Genomic DNA, 22,024 nt, shown 5'->3' on the forward strand with positions numbered 1-22,024 from the left:
GTAAAGTCGTTCACTGAAAGCAAATAATGTTTTTTTTTATATTTATTAGTCTTTCTGTTAAATGTATACAGTAAATTTAGAAAGTACTCAGACTGCTTGATTATTTTCAAAGTTGTTATTGCAGCCTCACATTAGTCTACACTCATTAAAATAAATATTAATAAAAGATTTTGTCATGTAAAATAATCAAAATTATTTAAATTATGTTGTTTTATTTAGTTTTCTTACAAGGAAAGAGTTGGTATTCCTTAGCAAATATTCTAATCTGTTCTTAAGATTTCAGTGGTAAAATTGAAAACTGAAGTTGTAAATAGTGTATTTTCAATAATCATCATAAATATTTAATAAGGGGAAAAAAAATCTATAAAAAAGTATGAATTACTAAATGCATATTTACAGTTTATAGCGTTTTAATGGTTGTATGAAAGCAACTTCACAGTAATAATAAACGTGAACATATCACTAATGTTGTCAAAATTAATCAATTATAAAAACAAATCAATTTTTAGCTTTAAACCAGCTCTACAGAAGACATCATTATGCAGATCAAGTCAGTTCAGTCAAATAACAGTGCGAAGTTCATCAGTTTATCATATTAATTGCCTTTTAAATCCCAACTGAGCAAGCCTAAGGCGACAGTGGCAAAGAACAAAAACTCCATTAGATTAGATGGAGAAATTAACTTAAAGTGTTCATGCTGCCTTAAAATTAAGTTTCGTCAACTCAAATATCATTTCATGTTGAATAAACATAAAAATGCAAGGCTGTACAAACACTGAGGGAGCTTTCCTGAGCATTTGTTTCGCAACCTGATGCGTTTTCTCTATTGGTTTTCGCCTGTTTAGGCATATGTGAACACAGTAATCACATTCGGATCCGCTCCAAAACAATCGTTCTGAGACAGCATGAATAAGGTGGTCTCGGCCCGATTGCAAACAAACTCTGGGGCTGGTGTGAAACCAACCCAACGGATTAACCAGAGGCGGACAGTATTGAAGTATTTTTACTTTCCAAATAATTTTGTTTTTCACTTTATCAGTGTTCTTCTTTGGGAAACTTTTACTTCACAACATTCCAAAACATAATATTGTAATCATTTAAAGGGTTACTTCAGCGATAGCATATGGCTTTCTATCAGTAGAAACCTTGAAGTATATTCAAATGATTGTGCTTTCCCCCCTCATATCCCCCTGAGACAAGAGATTTATGCATTTTATTTCTGGAAAAATTCCTCCTATGATGCAAATTGACGATATTTGCATCATAGGAGGAATGTTTGGCCAAAGGCTAAAGACTACAGCCAGCAGAGGGAGCCATTTCCGCATGTTTTGAACCCGCTCATGGGGGATGGAGATCACACTCACAGCTCAGCTCGCAGCTACAGGCACTCATTTAAACGGAGCTATGGTGAGCAATGTAAGTGTTTTAACTTCTCAAATTAATTTCTATGAAAGTTAAGCTTTCAAAGGCATGAACTGAAACGCGCCAGACTGAACTCGCGTTGTGAATGTATGCCGTGAGTGTAGTCGTGATTACCTCAGCTCTCATCACGAGCTCATCAGCTCATTTATCTGACTCCTGCAGTTAGTGCTCAGTGCTGTGAGACTCGCGCGGTGACTCACTCATTATATTGAACAGACACGTTCAGTTTTTAATTGTAGTGTCTTCTCCAACTCAGACACAGTAATCCAGTAGCGGTGGCTTTGGGAATGGCCTCACAGGGCAGCGAAGCATTCTGGGAATTGTAGTCTTTCATCCCCATGAGACAAAAATGCATTTTCTGTCTTTTCTCAGTCTAGAAGGCACAAAATTCACAAATAATTTCACATTTCTACTACATTGATGACCCATTGATGGTCCTACCATCCATGTGGATGTTTCTTTGACACACACAACCAACTTAAGTGTTGTAGCAACATGGCACTGAAACTACTTACCTCAAGCTCCACTTGCAAAATGGGCATGCCAAGTTGGCCTACTACACGACCGCATCCATATTCTCATTATCGTACAGTCTACATATGGATATAGAAGGTCTACACTACATTTGTGCTTTCATTCTGACAGCATTACAGCCGTTTAACAAAACTTTGGCTACAGACAGAAAATGCTGATATGAAGGTCACCCGGTGAGATTTCCTTTGATAACGGTTATAATTTATTAAATGGTTAAACCAAGGCTGCACTGGGACACAATTTCAGACCGGGAAATGTCACACCCATCCAAATAACCATATTTTTTTTGTATGGTCATCATATAAAAAAGGTTTAGATTCATAGGCTGAGACCATGGTAAATAATCAAAGGTTCTCTCAAGAACTGCACCTCCTAGAGTTTTACCGTTTTTGGATCTATTTGATCTCCGGATCTGGCAGTAGCACTTTTAGCATAAATCATTGAACCTAATTAGACCGATAGCATCTTGCTCAAAAATGACCAACATTTTAAAATTTGACTCTTCTGTAGTCACGAAAAAAAAAAAAAGTTTTTCTAGGCCGATATGGCTCCTGAACACACTCTCTGTGCCAGCAGGGTGTCACGTTGGTTATGTTTACGGAAGTTAGCCTATTTTCAGGTGCTGCGTAATATCTTTGTGCCGCTGGACCCAAACAAATAAAAAAAAATTCTGAACATTTTGAAGGTTTTAATTCATCAACATTAGATTTTCACTGTTATGCTTTGTCCTTTCCTCATTGGGAAGCCCTCCCGCATCTACATTTGATCTTGTTTTCATGGATTACATTAAGAACATTTGTTAATTGTTAAATTTTACATTTGAAGCTTTCTTTATTTTCTATATCTACATTTAGAGATGGCAGAAAGTGCATTTTTGTTTTCTCTATTTTATAAAAGTACAACGTATTGTTGTTATTGTGAGTGTATCCTTTACAGTTTTGATTACTTAATCTATATAAACAAAAAAGACAAAGTATTTTAAGTTCTGTTGTTATGAGAAAAAACAATCATGGCGGGTTCGTCAAATGCTAATTTATTTAACATGCCAGAAAAAACCCTGTTTTTAGAGCAATGCAAAGTGGCTCTTGACATACAGTTAAATATCTCAGAAAATAATCACAAAACACAATAACACAATTTGCTGTAAAAAAACAACAACCAACCAAACAAACCGGTACTAGCCTACACTGGAGTCAGCCTGGGACTTCACCTCCAACCTAAAACAGTGGCTCCTGCAGTCATTCTCAGTTGTAATATTTCTAGAATTTTTGTGAGGGCCCTCTAAAATACGATGGTACGCTGATCTGAATCATTTTCACTTTTCCTTAATTCGGCTAGCTGTGAAACCTTTTGAAGTGTTTTGAGAGAGAGAGTCAGTTCCGTAGTAAAGATCATTACATTTTATCTATAAAGAAGTTCAGCATCAGATTTATCACCCAGATCAGTTCAGATACAACAGCGTCAGTGTAGTCAAATCAATAATATTGATAAATATTAAAGGGTTAGTTCACCCAAAAATGAAAATTATTTCATTAATTACTCCCCCTCATGTCGTTGGACACCTGTAACACCTTCGTTCATCTTCAGAACACAAATGAAGATATTTTTGTTGAAAGCTGATGGCTGAGAAAGGCTTCAGATAGGCCTCCATTGGCATTCAGTACATTTCAACTGACCCACTCACAAGACCCATAAAAGGCACTAATGACTTCGTTACAAAGTCCATCTCACTATAGTGGCTGTACATAATTGTACCAAACGGCGAGAACAGTTTTTGTGCGCAAAAAAAATCAAAATAATGACTTTATCTGCCAAGATATTGTCTTCCGTGTAGGTCTTGGACGTGAACTCACCTGGAACTCACACGATACCGGCGCTCCTCCTCTTCCGGGTCATGTATTTGCTATTGATTCGAACGGCGGAGCTGCGTCATATTCTCGCGCATGCGTTCGCGAGTTCACGTCAATAATTTGGTGGATTATATTTTTTTTTTTTTTTTTTTTGTGCGCACAATAACTATTTTTGTCGCATTGTAAAATTATTGTACAGCCACTGTAGTGAGATGGACTTTGTAACGAAGTCATTAGTGCCTTTATGGGTCTTGTGAGTAGGTCAGTTGAAATGTACTGAATGCCAATGGAGACCTTTTTGAAGCCTTTCTCAGCCATCAGCTTTCAACAAAAATATCTTCATTTGTGTTCTGAAGATGAACGAAAGTGTTACAGGTGTCCAACGACATGAGGGTGAGTAATTAATGAAATAATTTTCATTTTTGGGTGAACTAACCCTTTAAAGGGTTAGTTCACACAAAAATTTAAAAATTCTGTCATTAATTATTGTCAATACCCTTAAAGAGCATATTGCAGGTTAAATTTTTTTTGAGATAAACATATAACCTTGTATGAAAATGCCATATGAAAAGGTAATGCAGGATTTAAAATGTTTTTAAAAGACATAAGAGCACAAATTTAGCAGATAAAGTGGCCGTTTCGTTGGCTGTTTGTAAAACCGCAGTTTTTTACAACATCGCGTCATATTACGTCACGAGAGGGAGTCGTCTGCCAAGCTCTGCATTGGCTCAGTGCAGAATAGGTTGGTACTCTGTAGTAATCAGTGTATTTTCGGTAGTTTTTCTATTTAAATTTATCATTGTCATGGAAAATGATAGTGTCCAGCCTGTCAGGACATTGAGTCCACAGGTTTCCTAAAAAAAAAAGTTAGAAAAGCTGCATGTGGCGTTTTGTGCAGGTGAAGAGACGGTACTTCTGCATCTGCTTTGACACACGCCGTGGTGTGTGTGTGTGTGTTCACTTTACACCGCGGATTATCAGCGATATGATGAAGTTTAACATTGCAATACTCATGTAGTTAAAGGATAATATTAAATGATTAAATACTCACACGCAATGCTTCTTGGCTATTGTTTTTACATTAATCAATTTCAACATTGATTAATACAAAGTATGTAGACTACATAAACACACATGCATAGTCTCACACTTTTAAAAAAAAGTCAGGAATTATGTGCTGATAATATTTTATTCAAGCGTATATATATCGATCACTCAAATACATACTCAAAACGTCATACATCCCCACACTATCGACGGTGAATCGGCACAAAATAAACCCATAACACAGAATGAGTGAATAAAGGATCACAATAACACGTTATAGCCTACTGTCTGTGGCTCGGCCGCGGCGGAGTGTGACGGCCGGTCGCGGATCCGTCAGACGATCAGCTCGGAGAAACCGCGTGAACTGAGCACCGTAACTGAGGCGATCCGGGCGAACAAACACACATACACACACACACACACACACACACATACACGAGCGTTCGCGTTAAACAGAGACTGAAGACTCAAACCAGAGACTCAATGTTGCTGCTAGCTTTAGATAGAAAACATTGTTGTGTGCAAATTGATTTGTTGAAAAGCATAGAACAGCAGCCATTTCAACAGAAACAACCAGAGAGGGAGTGAGGGCGCACGTGCGTATGTATGTGTGTGTGTCATGGTGTGTGTGTGTAAAAAGGCACTGTAATGGTTGCAGCAACTGAGCTATAGCATAAAAATACTCATACATCTAGCCTGTGACATTGTTGTGCATGATTTGGCAATAGGGGCCAGCCATGCTGAAAATCAAGCCGACTCCCGATTTTTTTTGATTTTGTATGTTTAAAAAATATCGTGAGAGAGGGAGGTGCGAGAAACGTGCTCGGCTCGTCGTGTTTTTCCTCACATGCTGCGAGCCACGACCATACGAGCATCCACAATGTCCACGCGAGGGAAAAACATCGTCTGCGAGCTCATATTTCAGCAAAAACAGCACCGGGTAACGTTACGCCCCGCGCCCGGCTTTAACATCTAATGTGGACGGCGAGTGTGACTTAAGCCAGATGGTCTGAACTTATTATTAGTTTCTGTTATTGGTATCAATACTCCTAGATGACCAATAGCAGCTTTGCGATTGCCTGATACATGATAATTATCTGCGAAGAATTGTAATCTGAGCACAGTGTTAGCGTATAATGTTATGAGCCGACTCTCTCACCTGCTCTGTTTTCCACTGTTTCTCCTCACACAACAACTCAAATCCTCTCTTCTGATCGTTGTTCTGTCTAATCCTGGCCTGTCCCTTATTGTGTGTCATAATTGCATGGGTGTGGTCTGCCATATGAGTATTAATAAACATTTATAATTTCCTCAGCGTCCGAACTGCCATTGCGATCCATTGTTTTCCTATGGTTGAAAGTCACGGCACTCCCTCTCATTATGTCACTTCCGGTTTGCGCATTTTTAGATGCGGAAGTAAAATTTTCTCACAAAAACGACTCAAAAAGCCTTATTAGCGTATTTACAAGTATATTTTAAAGAAATTCTAGGTCCTACATTATTTTTCTATACACTGACTCACTGGAGTCTCTAACCTGCAATATGCTCTTTAATACCCTAATGCCTGGTTCAGACTACAAGATATTTTTGTCTGTTACGATAGTTACTGTGTCAGATTACGCGATTTTTACTGCTAAAATCCTGTCGTGTCCTGGACTAGAAACATGTCAGACTACACGTTGCTACTCGACCAATCATCGCTTGTTGTCACGACGCGCGTGATGTCATCGACTTTCAGAAACAAGAGCGTAAACAAACAATGTCCGAAGCAGCGTGTTTTGGCTGTTTTATGTTTAGAAGAGCGCAAAAATAAAAAAAATCCAACAAAGGACATGTTCCTGGTTTGCTGGAAGAGGACATAATGGGCTGTCAATCCTCCAAAAAGAGAACTTGAGGTAAAATATTGTTCTTTTTATAATAAATATTTAGTTATTAGCCAGTAGTAAAAGCTTGCCACCACAACGTATTTGTAAAACATCTTTTAAGCTTACATTCCAGTAACGTTCCTCACCGGGTTCCTGAAGGGCTTCCGCTATCGTTCTCCAGCATGTTTCTTATTTAGTTGTGGTAGTCCGTCGATGACACATCGTACAGGCAGGAGTACTGTTGCCACAGCTCCACGAACCTTTCCTCCATTTTATAATTCCACCTAAAGTTAGCCGCTCCGTCATCTCTCATGCGTTTCGCCGTGTTTGAAAGCTGTGTACGAAAACTGTCTGTGCTCCGGTTGGTCAGCGTCACACGTGACAGAACCCGTCGTGAAGGTCCGCAAAAAAAATTAAACATGCTAGTCTTTCTGTCATGACATCGTGAACTATCGCAGACGCGGATTCGGTTGTCGTATAGTATGACACACTATACGAGATGAAACGATCGATTCTTTTGTTTTTCGTTTACGAATCCCTATGGCACCATACGTCAAACAGATCGTGCCAAATTCTGGCTAATATCGTGTAGTCTGAACCAGGCATTAGACTCTTGTGCTGTTGATGTAGTGTAAACAGTGCAGCGCTTCCTAGTTCTACAGAAGAGCGACTCGTGCACATGCGTCGATGTGCTCACATGAACAGCACTGGCCAATGGTAAGCCAGCGTTCTGGAAGCGCTGCACTGTTCACACTACGTCAACAGCATAAGAGTCTGACACAGGCTAGAAGAAAATGTTGAACCACTGGAGTCACATGGACTATTTTAACACAGTCTTTACAACTGTTCTGTGCCTTAAAAGTGTTAAATAAATTGCTGTCTATGGAAGCGTCACAAAGTTCTTAGAGTTCATCAAAAAAAAAAAAAATTTTGCATTTCGAAAATGAACGAAGGGTTTGTAACAACATGAGGGTGAGGAATTAATGTCAGTGTTTACATTTTTGGGTGAACTAACCCTTTAAGTGCCCTCCACTAAGCAAATGAGAGTCAATAGTGGCAAGAAATCCAAGCTATGACAAAATGGAGAAAAAAAAACCCTTTGGAATAACGAGGCTTAGCCAGGGGGCCAGTTCTTCTCTGCTCAATGACCAAACACTACGTGATTATGATTTAAGCAGCATCACGTCAGAATTCGGATCGGTAGCATTCAAATATTCATCCACTGATCGCTGTTGAGGGGGGAATAAATTTGATCCCCAAGAGCAAACACACCATTCACGACACGTACTCACAGACTACATGCACTTCTCACTGCGACAAATCTGAGCAATGCATCCCATGAATCTTTAGTGTATATGACTGATTGAAACTCTTGCCACATGATGTGCAGTGGAATGGCTTTTCTCCGGTGTGCAGCCTCTCATGTGTTGTCAGACTTCCTGTGTGAAACACTTTTCACAATATGAGCATTTGAAAGGTCTTTTTAAAGTACGGATTCTTTGGTGCCGTTCCAAATCACTGGTGGCAGAAAAGATCTTCCCGCCTTCCAAGCAGACATGAGTACAGCAATGTGTGCTTTCTGCTGGTTTTCATGAACATCGTTGTGTGTTGGTAGGGCTGACGATACGGCGAAATTCACGCCACTCTGATTACAAATCAAGATTGAGTCAGCACACACATGTTTTCTAAGACCTCTTGCCTGTGTGAAACTCTTCTTACACTGCTGGCATGAGAAAGGCCTTTCTCCAGTGTGGATTTTGATGTGAGTACTGAGTCTTACTTTATTTGTAAAACTCTCTCCACACTGTTCGCATGTAAATGGCTTCTCTCCTGTGTGAATTCTCATGTGCGCAGTAAAGGTCCTTTTGCGTGTGAAACCGTTCCCGCACTGGAGGCATGTGAAAGGCTTTTTTCCAGTGTGGATTCTCATGTGCGTCTCAAGTCTTGCTTTATGTATGAAACCCTCCTCGCAGTGATGGCACGTGTACGGTTTTTCTCCAGTGTGTATTCTCAAGTGTGTCTTAAAGGCTTCTCTACGTGTAAAACTCTTCCCACACTGAGGGCATGTGAACGGTTTCTCTCCGGTGTGGATAGACATGTGATACTTAAGGCTTGCTTTCACTGTGAAACCTTGTCCACATTGGGAGCATGCGAAAGGCTTTTCTGCAGTGTGAAATTTCATGTGCCTTTTAAGATATTGTTTACATGAGAAACTCTTTCTACAATGAGAACATGTGAAAGGCCTTTCTCCTGTGTGAATTCTCATGTGACGTTTAAAGTTTTGTCTTGCAGTAAAACTCTTTCCACACTGCGCACAGGTAAAAGGGTTCTTATCATTGTGAATTCTCATGTGCCTATTAAGGTATGTTTTACATTGGTAAGCGTTTCCACACTGGGGGCAGGTGAACGGCTTTTCTTTAGTGTGGCTTCTCATGTGCATTTCAAGTCTTCCTTTAAATGGGAAACTCTTCTCACACCGAGTGCAGTTGAAAGGATTTTCTCCAGTGTGAATTCTCATGTGTGCCTTAAGGTTTCCTTTAGTAGTGAGTCTCTTTCCACACTGAGGGCAGACGAAAGATTTGTTGGCTTCTGTAATTGTTTGTGAGGAATCCTGTTCGGTTTGCGAGCGGCTCATATCATTTTCTCCACTTGTGAAATGATAAGGTTTCTGATACAGATGCTCCTCCTCCACTTGATTCAGTTCTTGACATTCCTTTCTGAGTTCCATTAGATCTAAAAATAAATTAAAAAACTTGTAAATAGAAGTGGTGCAAATTGCTGTCCCACAACCAAAACACATTTAAAAAACATTCAAATCTTAGATGTTTACTACTTAATATTAGATGCTAGATTTTTACAAAAAAAATAAAAAAATAACTTTGAGGGAAGCAAGCGAAAAACTATATTTCTGCTCAGCTAGTGATATTTTATTTTACATATAATGGGTACTTTCTTTATATATATCCAATATATTAATAACATTAGACAGGACTGTTTAAAAGATCGTAAGCTAATCAAGACGAAGAATGTGAGCGCCCTGTGCCCAGACTCTGAGCATTAGTACACTTCTATATTTTAAAAAGATGGCGCCGGTGTCAGTGGCATGCCGTCTGTTCATGTCTAGTTTGTTTTTTATTATGGCTTCTGCGTTATTAATAACGCTGTTTATACGTGAGTCTAGCTCTGCACTGGTGTATGATCGCCCTACACTCTTAAATATCCGATACATGTTTGAGAAACAGTTTAAGGAAGCTCGGCAGGAACTCAATTTTAATGTCCCAAAACCACCACTAAGGATTCCAACGTGGATGCAACGCGAGCCTTGGCCCCCTTTGCCGAAAAGACGGCGTCGCCGTGGAAAGCGAGGAGGAAGGCAGGTGAAATTAAAGGCATACCTGGTCTCTCTTCCGGGAGTACCACGGCTCGCAGATTTGCGGTTGTGGGGCTGGAAAGACAGCCGGGTGTTGTGTAGGCGTTCGGAGAGCACAATGCTGCGGTGGATTCGACCCGTTATGCCGGAGGAACCTGCTCAGGTCCACTTTCGACGTGCTCTACATCTCCGTTGGAATGGGATCAACGTGCAGAATCTTCGCCTTGTGCCATTGGATCAAGTACACTCGTCGGAAAGTAGGGACGGATCGGCTTTAAGGTTGGGCTTGTTGAATGTGCGCTCTTTGAAAAACAAGTCTTTTATTCTAAATGAATTTGTTAGAGCTCGGGATTTGGACTTTGTGTTTCTCACTGAAACCTGGATGAACAATGACAATATGTATGTTTTGGGAGAAGCTGTTCCGAATAATTTTTTAGTTTTTAATTCTCCTCGTCAAATAGGAAAGGGAGGAGGACTGGCTTCTATTTTTAAAAATATTTTTAATTGTACTTTGATTAAGTCTCAGCAGTTTGTAAGCTTTGAACTGCAAACTTTTGAAATCCAAATATCAACACCTATCCTCTGTGCTGTTATCTATCGACCACCAGGAGCAAATAAGGACTGTATTTCAGAACTGGCTACTCTCTTTGCAGATATTATTTTAAAATATGATAAAATTTTAGTTATGGGGGATTTAAATATCCATGTGTGCTGTCCAACAAACCTCCTAGCAAAAGATTTTTTAAATTTAATCGACTCCTTTGGATTTCAACAAATGGTGAAGGGGCCTACGCATAATCGGGGACACACGCTGGACTTGATTCTGTCCCTTGGCTTAGATATTAAGGACATTATCATTGATGACTTTTTGTTATCTGACCACAACCCAGTTTTATGTTCTGTCTCTCTTCCTTGCCAACTGAAAGAAATTTGTCCACTCAAAAAATGGCTTCGTCCACTAATGCCTAATTCATATTTGGATTTTAATGTATCTTTCATGGAGATGTTACAATGTGCTCAAGTGAATCTTTTATCTCCACATCTTGATGTAGAAGAAGCTGTTAATAGTTTTAATGCTGTATGCAAAGAAACATTAGACTGTATTGCCCCTTTGAGACAGGTATGTAGAAAAAGTAAGTCTGCTCCATGGTACAATGAAGAGGTGAAATTGTTACGAAGACAGTGTAGAAGATGTGAACGCAAATGGAAGAGAGATAAATTACAAATTTCTTATGAAATGTTAAGAGACTCCTTAGGTAAATTCCAGCGGGTTGTAAAAACTGCCAGGTCTAGATATTTCGCAGATATTATTAAGAAAAATCAAAATTCAAGAGTACTTTTCAAAACAATAGACTCTTTTCTGAATCCGACATTAGAGGCGCCTGGAGATACATCAATGGAGCTTTGTGAAGGTCTTTTAGAATTTTTTGTTGGGCGTATTTCTGACATTAGAAAGAATATACAACAGTGTTCATATATGCCTGTAGATACAGTTGTAAATCATGCTGTGCTGTCTGATTTTGAGCCTATTTCCCTAGCATTGCTTTTAGATATTATATGTAAGCTTAAGACGACATCTTCCCCTCAAGATATTGTTCCTACAACATTATTCAAGAAAGTGATTGAGCTGATTGGTCCATTTGTACTAACTATAATTAATAAGAGTCTACAGTCCGGAATTGTTCCAACTTATTGTAAACATGCTGTAGTACATCCCTTGTTAAAAAAACCAAACTTAGACACGAGTGTGCTGTGTAACTATAGACCTATTTCGAAGCTTCCTTTTTTAGCAAAGATTTTAGAGAAAACAGTTCTTAATCAGCTTGAATCCTTCCTCAATGATAATACTATAGGTGAAATCTTTCAGTCAGGGTTTAAAAAACAACATAGCACAGAATCTGCTCTATTGAAAGTACTGAATGACATTTTTATTGCTACTGACCAGGGTGATGTGACTGTACTTTTACTATTGGATCTGTCAGCAGCGTTTGATACTATTGACCACAACATTTTGCTATCACGCCTAGAAAATCATGTAGGGATTAGAGGAAATTGTCTGAAATGGATTAAGTCTTATTTTGAAAACAGAACTTTTTCTGTTCAGACGGGAGAATTTACATCCACTTCAGCACTGCTATCATGCGGTATTCCACAAGGATCCGTTTTAGCACCAGTATTTTTTTCACTGTATATGCTTCCGTTAGGTCAAATCATGAGGAAATACGGTATCACTTTTCATTTTTATGCAGATGACACCCAGCTGTACCTTCCGTTAAAGCCTACTGCCTCTTTGGCTATAGAAAGACTCGTAGAATGTTTTGACGAGATTAAGCTGTGGATGTCCACAAATTTTTTATGTTTAAACGAAACAAAAACAGAGTTGGTTTTATTTGGCCCTTCCGAGTCCTTTGATACATCCAAAATTGACTTAGGTGCGCTTTCACCTTTTCGGATGCATCAGGTAAAAAATTTAGGTATAATTTGTGACAGTGCATTAAAATTCGAAAAACAGATAAACGAAGTCGTTAAAACTAGTTTCTTTTTTTTAAGATTAATCGCTAAAATCAAGTCCTTTGTGTCACAGAAGGACCTGGAAAAGATAATATATGCTTTTATTTTCTCACGATTAGATTATGGAAATGCACTATATTATGGTGTTCAACAAAAAAGTTTAGACAAATTACAGTTGGTTCAAAACGCAGCCGCAAGACTTCTGACAGGTACTCGGAAAAATGAGCACATTACCCCTGTACTAAGAGAATTACATTGGTTGCCAGTTTCCTATCGGATTAATTTTAAGCTTTTACTATTTGTTTTTAAAGCTTTACATGGTACTGCTCCAACATACATAGCCAATCTGATCCAGGTAAAGAAACCAAAGAGATCGTTACGCTCTGATTCATTAAATCTCTTAGAGGTCCCGCGGACGTACCGGAAAATGAGGGGAGATCGCTCTTTTGCCGCTGGTGGTCCTAGGCTGTGGAATGGGTTACCTCATTACATCCGGCAGTGCTCCGATCTTAGGGAGTTTAAACGACAGCTGAAATCATATTTTTTTGCTTTGGCATTCGATCATACATGAGTGTGTGCTAGCGGTGTTTATGCTTTGTCTTATGGGCTTTCCTATGTAATTTTATTTTAATTTTTTAACTGTGGTGATGTAATGAAATTGAAGTTGAATGTGATTGTATAATTATGTAGTATTTGGCCTTTGTACAGCACTGTGGTCAACTTTTGTTGTATTAGTATGTGCTTTATAAATAAATTGAACATTGAACATTGAACAGACTCTGGCGATGTCCGCCGTGCTATCAAAATAAAAGTCACAACAATAAGTGTGGCTTAGGTCACTTCAGAGTTCCTACTGGCGGTGTGATCAGGTAAATGACCCGAGGGGACATTTAGTTCTCAGGGAATCACCCTGATGCCTAGTTCCTATAACTAAGCTTCTAGAACTACCCGGTGTGAAAGTCCCCATTATTGGATGCATTTTTTTTTTTTTTTACATTTCTTTTATTTAAAAAAAGAAACCAAACCAACGTATAGTTGAAATTTGAGGGTTAATGCTACAGAAAAGCAATAAAGGTTTTTCAGGAAGAGCTTGTTTATTATACACAGACAAATATGGCATTCAGTTGCTTCAGGCAAGGGTATAAAGCTATTCAAAACATAATTCCGTATAAATTGTCATAAGCCCTTTTGGCATGGGACTAGTATTATCTGGGGAACTCGTGTGATTTGTAATAATTGTAGAGGTTGTCTGATCTCAATCCCATGCGAACCGGCCATTGTAAAGTAAAAATTACCCCACAAATGACCTACCATATTTCACTGAACACAAAGGTCCTGTGATAATATTATTCCCGCGTGAATCAGCATCTCTGTGATTTGATGGGATCATATTTAATTCTTCTTCAAGGTTTTTGTTTCCTGTGCGCCTTTTTATTATCTTTCACAGAATAGAGTGTTTTTTGGGTGCTGGGTCATATTGCTTTTCACCATATACATTTTGCAGAAAGAGAAAGCTGAAAAGCATCAGAAGAGCGAAAAGAAAAAGATTGTTTAGATGGCGATGTATGACACGTATAGCAGCATGCGGTAAGGAACATTGTTCAGTTTATGATATCATACAGCTAACGAAAATAAATTTCAAAGCAATAGCCTATCCAAAGCGAGGGGGTTCACATCAAAATTCAAGGTTAATGCCTTGACGTCATATTCAGGAGATATGTAAGTAAATTGGAGTAAAATCACAGGCTTCACTTATCCCGTGCGAATGTGCCACATGAAAATCAGATGTGGGTGGGTAATTTCTAAATCACATGAGGGGACCCAGATAATACTAATCCTATGCGAATAGGGCTATAATTGTATTTAATAACTGCAATAACAATTTCAAGGGAACACTAGATAATTATGATTTTTGTCATTATTGTGCAGCCCTTATTATGGGTACTTTCAATTGGGAGGTGGCAGTCCCGAACCCTAATCCTAAATTTCAATGTCTGAATACCATTTTTTGAGCTTAGAAGTATCTGTAGTAATCAACATTGAATATTCGAAGCTTTGGAGGAAAGGGGCTGAACATATCTCAAATAAAGGCAGGAATCTGGAGAACGGCGCAGGCTTATATGCTCTGAGAACGGACACAGCACTAGTGATGTAAAACACACAGGTCAAATTAATTCAGATTGACAATAAGGGGTGATAGGCTTTTTTTCAATAATCCATGTTAGTGTTGAGGCCTGACACCAGTTACATCACTTGCCCACCGCGGCACCGCCCCACCATCAATTTTGATATTTTATTGTAGTAAAAATCATTGTTCAGTTGGAGAACAGATTAACCTGAACGTGCATCATGAACCGAACAAGAGTCTCAGCACCTCCACAGCAGGAGTCAGATCTCATTCATCGCGAGAGTGAGGAGCTGAATGACAAGATGATTGTGAAAGATTTGGTTTCAAAGCAACATGTAAAAGTGCTTATTTAATGGAGTTTGTCATTGTACCGTTTTGTTGTTGTGTTTTTCATTGAGAATAATAGGCTAATGAACCCACCATTCAAGCTTTCCCATTGGAAATGGGCAACAAATTTCTATCTGGATACTTTAGATCGGTCATGGGCCCTGCGTCTCAACTGCTTGCCTGTTGATGGCATCATTGCCTAGTAACATTGCTCAAAAAGTTGCCCTGTGTATCATCACCATAATTGTGCGCTCAGGCAGAGAATATACTCCAGTTGCAGGGAACAATTAGGCTAAGAAACAGCAAATATATTTATTAAGTAACGAGGTTGGGTTCCCATTCAACTGTCCATCCTATTAAAAACAGCTAGGCTATAAGTTAATTGTAAAAAAAAAAAAAGAAATTTGTATTTCACCAGATTTTACAGCGTAAACATATTTAAGTGTGAATCAGAACAGTTGAGTGGGATGCCAAGTGTGTTAAAAAAAAAACATAACCTAATTTGAATTTGAATCCTAAAATTGAAAATCAAATACCAACCCAATGAATTAATATTCTGGTCCAGCCCTAGAAAATACTGAAATATATATATATATATATATATATATATATATATATATATATATATATATATATATATATATATATATATATATATATATATATATATATATATATATATATATATATATATATATTTTTTTTTTACATGGTGAATAGATACTATAGGTTAGGGCTGCACAATTAATTGAATTTGCAATCGTGATAACAACTACAGATGTCTCAATTATGTAATCGTTCAATAAAATGCAATCGCAATTACAAAAAACAAACAAACAAAAAGTCCACTTCTGTGCTTAATGTGTTTTTTTTCTTCCTACATGTTATCTTAGGTACCCTGTTATCTTAGGTTGTTCATAGCGACACTTTGAATGAAACTCGTTTGTGACATCATTGTTTTTGGTAGTGACAAAAGGAACACTTAATCTTTTACTTGGGGGAAATAAACTCAATTTTAGTACAGTTAAGCAAATCAATAGTATTTTAGCATTTCTAGTAATTTTAATATGCAAGCAAAAATTGTGTAATGTGATGTATTCACACCAAAACATTTCTGGCACGACCGGAAATGTGCAATCACGACTGAAACAGGATATTTCATCAAAAAATAAAGCATATTAAATTATCAGCTAAGATTTTAAGATAGTGTTAGGTTCAAAGTATTTTAATACTAATGAATCCTTAATTTTAAAATCAGTATATGATTAATTTTAAGAAAGACTAAATATAAAATAAATCTCAAATTATTATACATGAAATATTGTTAAAAATGTAATTAATTTACACGTGAAAATGTCTTAATAAAATAGGATATCCCGTCTTATTAAATTATATATATATATAATTTAATGTGTGTGTGTGTGTGTGTGTGTGTGTGTGTGTGTGTTTTAGTAGTGACAAATTTGGGGAGTGGAAACATATTCCAAAACTTTCAGAAAAACAAAATGAGAATTAACTGCACAATAACTGCGTAGCCTACCTACCTTGTTTACTGGACCATAAGAAAATTGTGGAAAAATATATATATTTTATGTTGCCTGTATGACTTTTGAATCAATCCTAGAATGCACCTATATAGCTCCCATTATTATGATCATAAAAGTTGTGTCAATCAATCAACTTTGTTTATATAGCGCTTTTACAATGACGATTGTTTCAAAGCAGCTTCACAGTGTTAAACAATATTGTAACAATATTGCAACAAAATTTGATTTGGCTATACTGTCATTCTGGCTGTGTAAGGATCAGTCTTTTTTCTGAGAATTTCTTAGACACTCTTATTTTACAGACACATATGTTTGATAAACTATTATCTAACATAAAACTGTTATTACCAACATATTTTACCATCATTAGGGCATATGTCTTTATACCGCCACATTAATATTGGACAGCCTCATATTTAGCTGAATTCAATTACTGTCTCACAGTTTACTTTATATTATATAATCATAGTCTAGTCTAGTCTAAGTACAATCTATGAGTACAATGTAATAATTAAAAACAACTTTATACATTAATATTGTGACACCGTAAGTCACGTTTTAAAACAGCAGTTCTACAGCACTGGCAAGTACCATTCTATCATCTTTAAGCCCTGTTACAAGCTGTAAGCAACATATATTTTATTCTTTAATTATTATAAATATAGGCTAAATTAATGAACTACAGACCATCACGTTGTCCCAAACAAGCCCATACTGAGTGACACAAGTTCTTATACAAGTTCTGAAACTTTATATGAATGTTATATTCATAATAATCAGGAATCAAATACAAAATATACACCAACCTATTTTATCCTTTGAATCTTCATTTTCCATTCTGCTTGCTTCTGGGTAACTTGTGATTTCACTCTCCTCTTTAATAAAGGCCATCTTTATGTAGTAGCGTTATATAAAAGATTTCAGCTTCTCTTTGCTTGGAAGTGTGTTTACGTTCAGAGTTAGAATATTGCAGATGTTCATACGCCGACTTCCAGCTCGCATACTACGCACTAAAAGTAACAACTCAGTTAAAATAACGTATGCATTTTAAAGTAAGGAATAAAAAAGAGCCAGAAACTGGATTTCTCTACTTATATCTGCGACTGGAATGTTCAGCATCTCTGCCGCCATCTTTTAATGACGTCACGCGACATTTGGCGATGCGTCATTTTGAAGGCGTGGTATTTTTAAATAGCCTAGACTAGAGTACATTTTGAATACCGTCTAGCCTGTTAAATCATTAATTTCAAGATACGCGTTTTTGCAGGCAATTGGCAGAATGTATCTTTAATTTAGTAGCTAAAGATTAAATAGGCTGCTATTTTACAATAAAGGATATTATTGTATATTATGAAAACAATGTTAACAAAGGTCTTGATTAGATTGTTAATTTATTTATACTGCTGGCAAAATTGTATATACATAAACAAAAAAATTAATAAATTCAGGTGTTTATAGTGGAATTTTACAGTTTGTTTTCTTCTCTGACGTTGCAAAAAAAAAAAAAAAAAAAAAAAAAAACTCCTTTTGGATACCCTGCATGCCATTATTTATTAAGACACATTGTTTTGTATTACTGCATGTTATGCTATGTTTGCTACTTGTTCTATCCTCAATAATAATAATACAAAACAAAAATAATACCTAGTCCTGGCTTTAAGATAAAAGAAACAATCTGTTAACATAGTATCAGATAGATAATTGTAATATGTTGTCGATGTATTTATACAATTTAGCTTAACGCCGGTAGATCACATGATAATGACTACATAGTAACACACATTCATACTACATGTAGCTCATACTTTTTTAGCGGTTACAAAGTAAGTACTTAAAAAATTATAAACTTATTTCTCTTCAAAATAAGTAAAAAGAGTATGTGATTTCAGACACGGTCTTAGTGTGTTCATATTAATTTCACATGGTTTTGAAAAACAAAGATTTATACCATTTTTCACTAAAGTTTAAATGTAATGATTAAATATTATGTGGTATAATCAAGCAAAACTGCAAAAGTAATAATACCTTACACTGAATACATTGTGTATACACCTGGGGCCTGTACCATGATGGTAGTTTAACAAACTCAGGGTTACAGGATTAGCTTTGAGTTGACAAAACCAAACCAATCTATTCAGGCCTTGATGCTCCCATGATGCTGATCATTAGTGATGTGCCGTTCATGAACGATTCGTTCATTTTGACTCGAGAACGACGGGTTTTCTCAGAGAGCAATTAGTTCATTTTGTGTTGACCGCGCATGCGCAACATCCCATATGATGTATTACCTAAATATTAGGTATTAATATTACCTAAAACCCAGGATTGGCACAAACTAAGCTTCAACATATCTGGTTAGCCAGTTAAACCGGCTTCATGGTATAGGCCCAAGGCTCTTTATTTACCAAAACAGACAACATATTTGCTTCTCTTTAGTACTCATGCACATTTCAGTCATCCTTAATGGGTTAAAATCTTACACAATATGAGCACTTGTGAGGTTTTTGTTCTGTATGGATTGTTTTGTGACGTCTCAAGTCACTAGTGGTACTTGGAAAAGGTCTTTCCACACTGCAAGCAGACATGAGCACTCAACATGTTTTGGTTTCATTTTCATAGTCCCTTTAAAGGCCCAATATGTAGTTTTTCGCCGCTAGAGGTCGCCAGATTCAAAATAAAAGTGCAGCTTGATGACAACAAGATTGAGTGCGGAATTTTGGGAGCTTCACCTCTAGAGCCGTATGCTTGCTCATTGCAATCACAACCTGCAAGTATGAATAATTATTGATGTGTATATTTTCTACGGGGTGTTCAAAAAATGTCGTTTTGTGTTTTATTTTGAGTAGGTCTCCGGCTAACTCACATTAAGCTAATCAGCTGTGGGCCACTATTACATAAACTTCAACTGTGTCTATGATTGTCTGTCACTCTTTCTACTTTGAGTCAAGATAAAGGATGGAGCAAGATTTGTTTTGCAAACTTTAATGTTACATGAGTCAATCACTTACCATTATTGATTAGACCCATTTATCGGACTGCCGATTGTATCTGGAGTCATGAGCCTTTCGCAGATATATCGGCATCGGGGGATATGCCGCAGATATACCACTGATATGAGCGCGCCCACATGCCTCAGATGGGATTCAGAATGATGAAAACACAGATGGAGTAGATCGAGTCCATCAACTCCCCAAAAAGCTTCACAGTCTTATAGTTTGTCTTGGGTCAATATTTCATTCATTAACAAAGCCGGTTTTATTTATATGCTGTTTAATGTTGATGATCGTGTTATTTTAAATATGGCTTATATGAGATCGCTCGTTTCTGCTTTTTCTTCACCTGTGAGCTTCAAGAGTGTTATTGCCCAAGTAACATTTGTACCATCCTGATCAGAGTTAGATCCTGCTCTTACAGAAACAAAATACATGCTCTTTGAAAAAGTCAAAGTGAAAGTCTTCCCATAGTGATGGCATATAAAAAGCCTCTCTCCAGTGTAAAGCCTCATGTGCAAATTAAGGTTTACTTTATGTCTGAATCTCCTCCTGTTCTGAACGCATACGAAAGGCCTTTCTCCAGTGTGAACTCTCATGTGCATATTAAGTATTGATTTAAGTATGTAACTCTTCCAACACAGATGGCAAGGATACACAGAAAAAAAAAAGATTTTTACTGCTTGTTCAAATTGCTTAATCAAAATGAGCTAAAGGAACACAATTATTTTGTCCAAACTTAAAGGTCCCATTCTTTGCGTGTTTTCGAAGCTTTGATTATGTTTACAGTGTGCAATATAACATGAGTTCATGTTTCGCGTGTAAAAAAGCACAGTATTTTTCACACAATTTACTTATCTGTATACCTCTGTTTCCTCTGTCCTAAAAACGGCCTGATGATTTCCTTCTTCTATGAAGTCCCTCCTTCAGAAACACGTAACGAGTTCTGATTAGGCCAGCGCTTCCCGTGTTGTGATTGGACAGCAGCTTAGTGCACTTTGCCCGGAAAGGTCCCGCCTCTTACCATAACATGTAGATACACGCGCTCAATGTTATTGCAAAAATGTCTACATTGCCTTATCAATTTGAGCCGGAATCAGACCCGGAGAATATCGAAGAGGATTGATTACAACCTGCTCAGGAAAGACTTTTGCTGGATTTTTCAGAATGGTAAGCTGTCTATTCAGTAGTTTAAACTGATCATTACAAACACCAACAATCGATGGTGTCTGAATGAATTACTATACTTTTATATGCTAAGTTTTTCGGATTACTTTCAATTACCATCTAACGTTAGTTAACAAAGCTAAACAGTTTGTGTAATGAGTTACATAAACTGTTAAACGGACCAACTTAAATAATAAAATACACTTACCGGTTGAGGTCCATAACAACGCCTTCTCCAGACAAAGAGGGAACTGCGTCATCTTTTAAGAATAATCTTTCTGCGAATCCGGCATTAAACTGATTGAGATTGAGGAAGCAGTCCTCAGCAAAATGTGCTGCACATACTGTAGTTTTAAATTGTGATTATAGTTTTCCGGAAATGAGTTAACCATAAACTGTAGCCATTGATCTCTACGTACATCGTACGTAGGCCAAACAAAGGTGATTTGACTCCGGGATGAAAATAACAGTGTTTCAATGGCATGGCGACAAACACAATCTAGAAAAACAAGCTTCTCTCGACGTATGAGAGCAAAAGGACAACGCCCCCGAATTTGCGTGTTCTTGTGGGCGGAGGGTTCGTCAACAGACGGTTTTAGTTGCGTCATTAAAGCAGGAAGTGCAGGGGTGTAGTCCAAACCGGCCGTTCGCTGTAGGCTTTGAAAGAGAACTTCTGTTAAATAAAATATCTCGCTTGGCATTGAACTTTGAGCTTTATAATTTTACAGGTATTATTTATGCTCAAACAGCAACATTACACACTAACTAAAGTTTGAAAGATGGAATCGCAAAGAATGGGACCTTTAATTTGATTGTGTTCAATCCACTTAAATATAAACCAAATTGAAGTCAAACTTAATCTGCTTGTGTTGTGTTACAGGAATGATTTGTGTTGCATTAACTGAAACTGGACAGGGCTTGTTAGTTCCCAGCATGCTTTGCATATGGCAAAATCAAGAGCAAGTAAATGAAGCAAAGTTATTTTATATGTAAAAGTGATTTTTTTTTGTGTATTTGTGAGCAAAACGAGAAAGGGGGAAACTTGATTGTGTTTAATATTCAATTATTTTGGAATTATTAGAACTATTTAAATTATTGTTGGTGGAGAAGAGTGAGCATTTGCTTAGGCTGTGGACTAAAACAACTAATGTCATTACAGCTTGGCGGAAGGAGCTTTTAATGTTTAGCATTTTAGACATTAATGTCTGCTATTGCTTGCTAAAAGTTTGGCAACTAGCTAGTGCACTATTATAATTTAGTTGTGTA

The 22,024-nt window shown here is 37.3% G+C and overlaps 1 protein-coding gene across 1 annotated transcript; it reads right to left on the reverse strand.

Annotated features, from left to right (window-relative positions):
- Positions 1-7,745: 7,745 nt before the first annotated feature.
- LOC137043151 (gastrula zinc finger protein XlCGF57.1-like) lies at positions 7,746-17,724 on the reverse strand. The gene is made up of 2 exons (XM_067419304.1): positions 17,408-17,724; positions 7,746-9,451 (listed from the first exon to the last, which is right to left on the reverse strand). Exons 1-2 carry the CDS (start codon positions 17,490-17,492, stop codon positions 8,202-8,204), a joined length of 1,335 nt encoding a protein of 444 aa, XP_067275405.1. The 5' UTR covers positions 17,493-17,724; the 3' UTR covers positions 7,746-8,201.
- Between the last annotated feature and the right edge of the window lie 4,300 nt (positions 17,725-22,024).

Source organism: Pseudorasbora parva, chromosome 16 (genome assembly GCF_024679245.1).
Source record: "Pseudorasbora parva isolate DD20220531a chromosome 16, ASM2467924v1, whole genome shotgun sequence".
Lineage (NCBI taxonomy): Eukaryota > Metazoa > Chordata > Actinopteri > Cypriniformes > Gobionidae > Pseudorasbora > Pseudorasbora parva.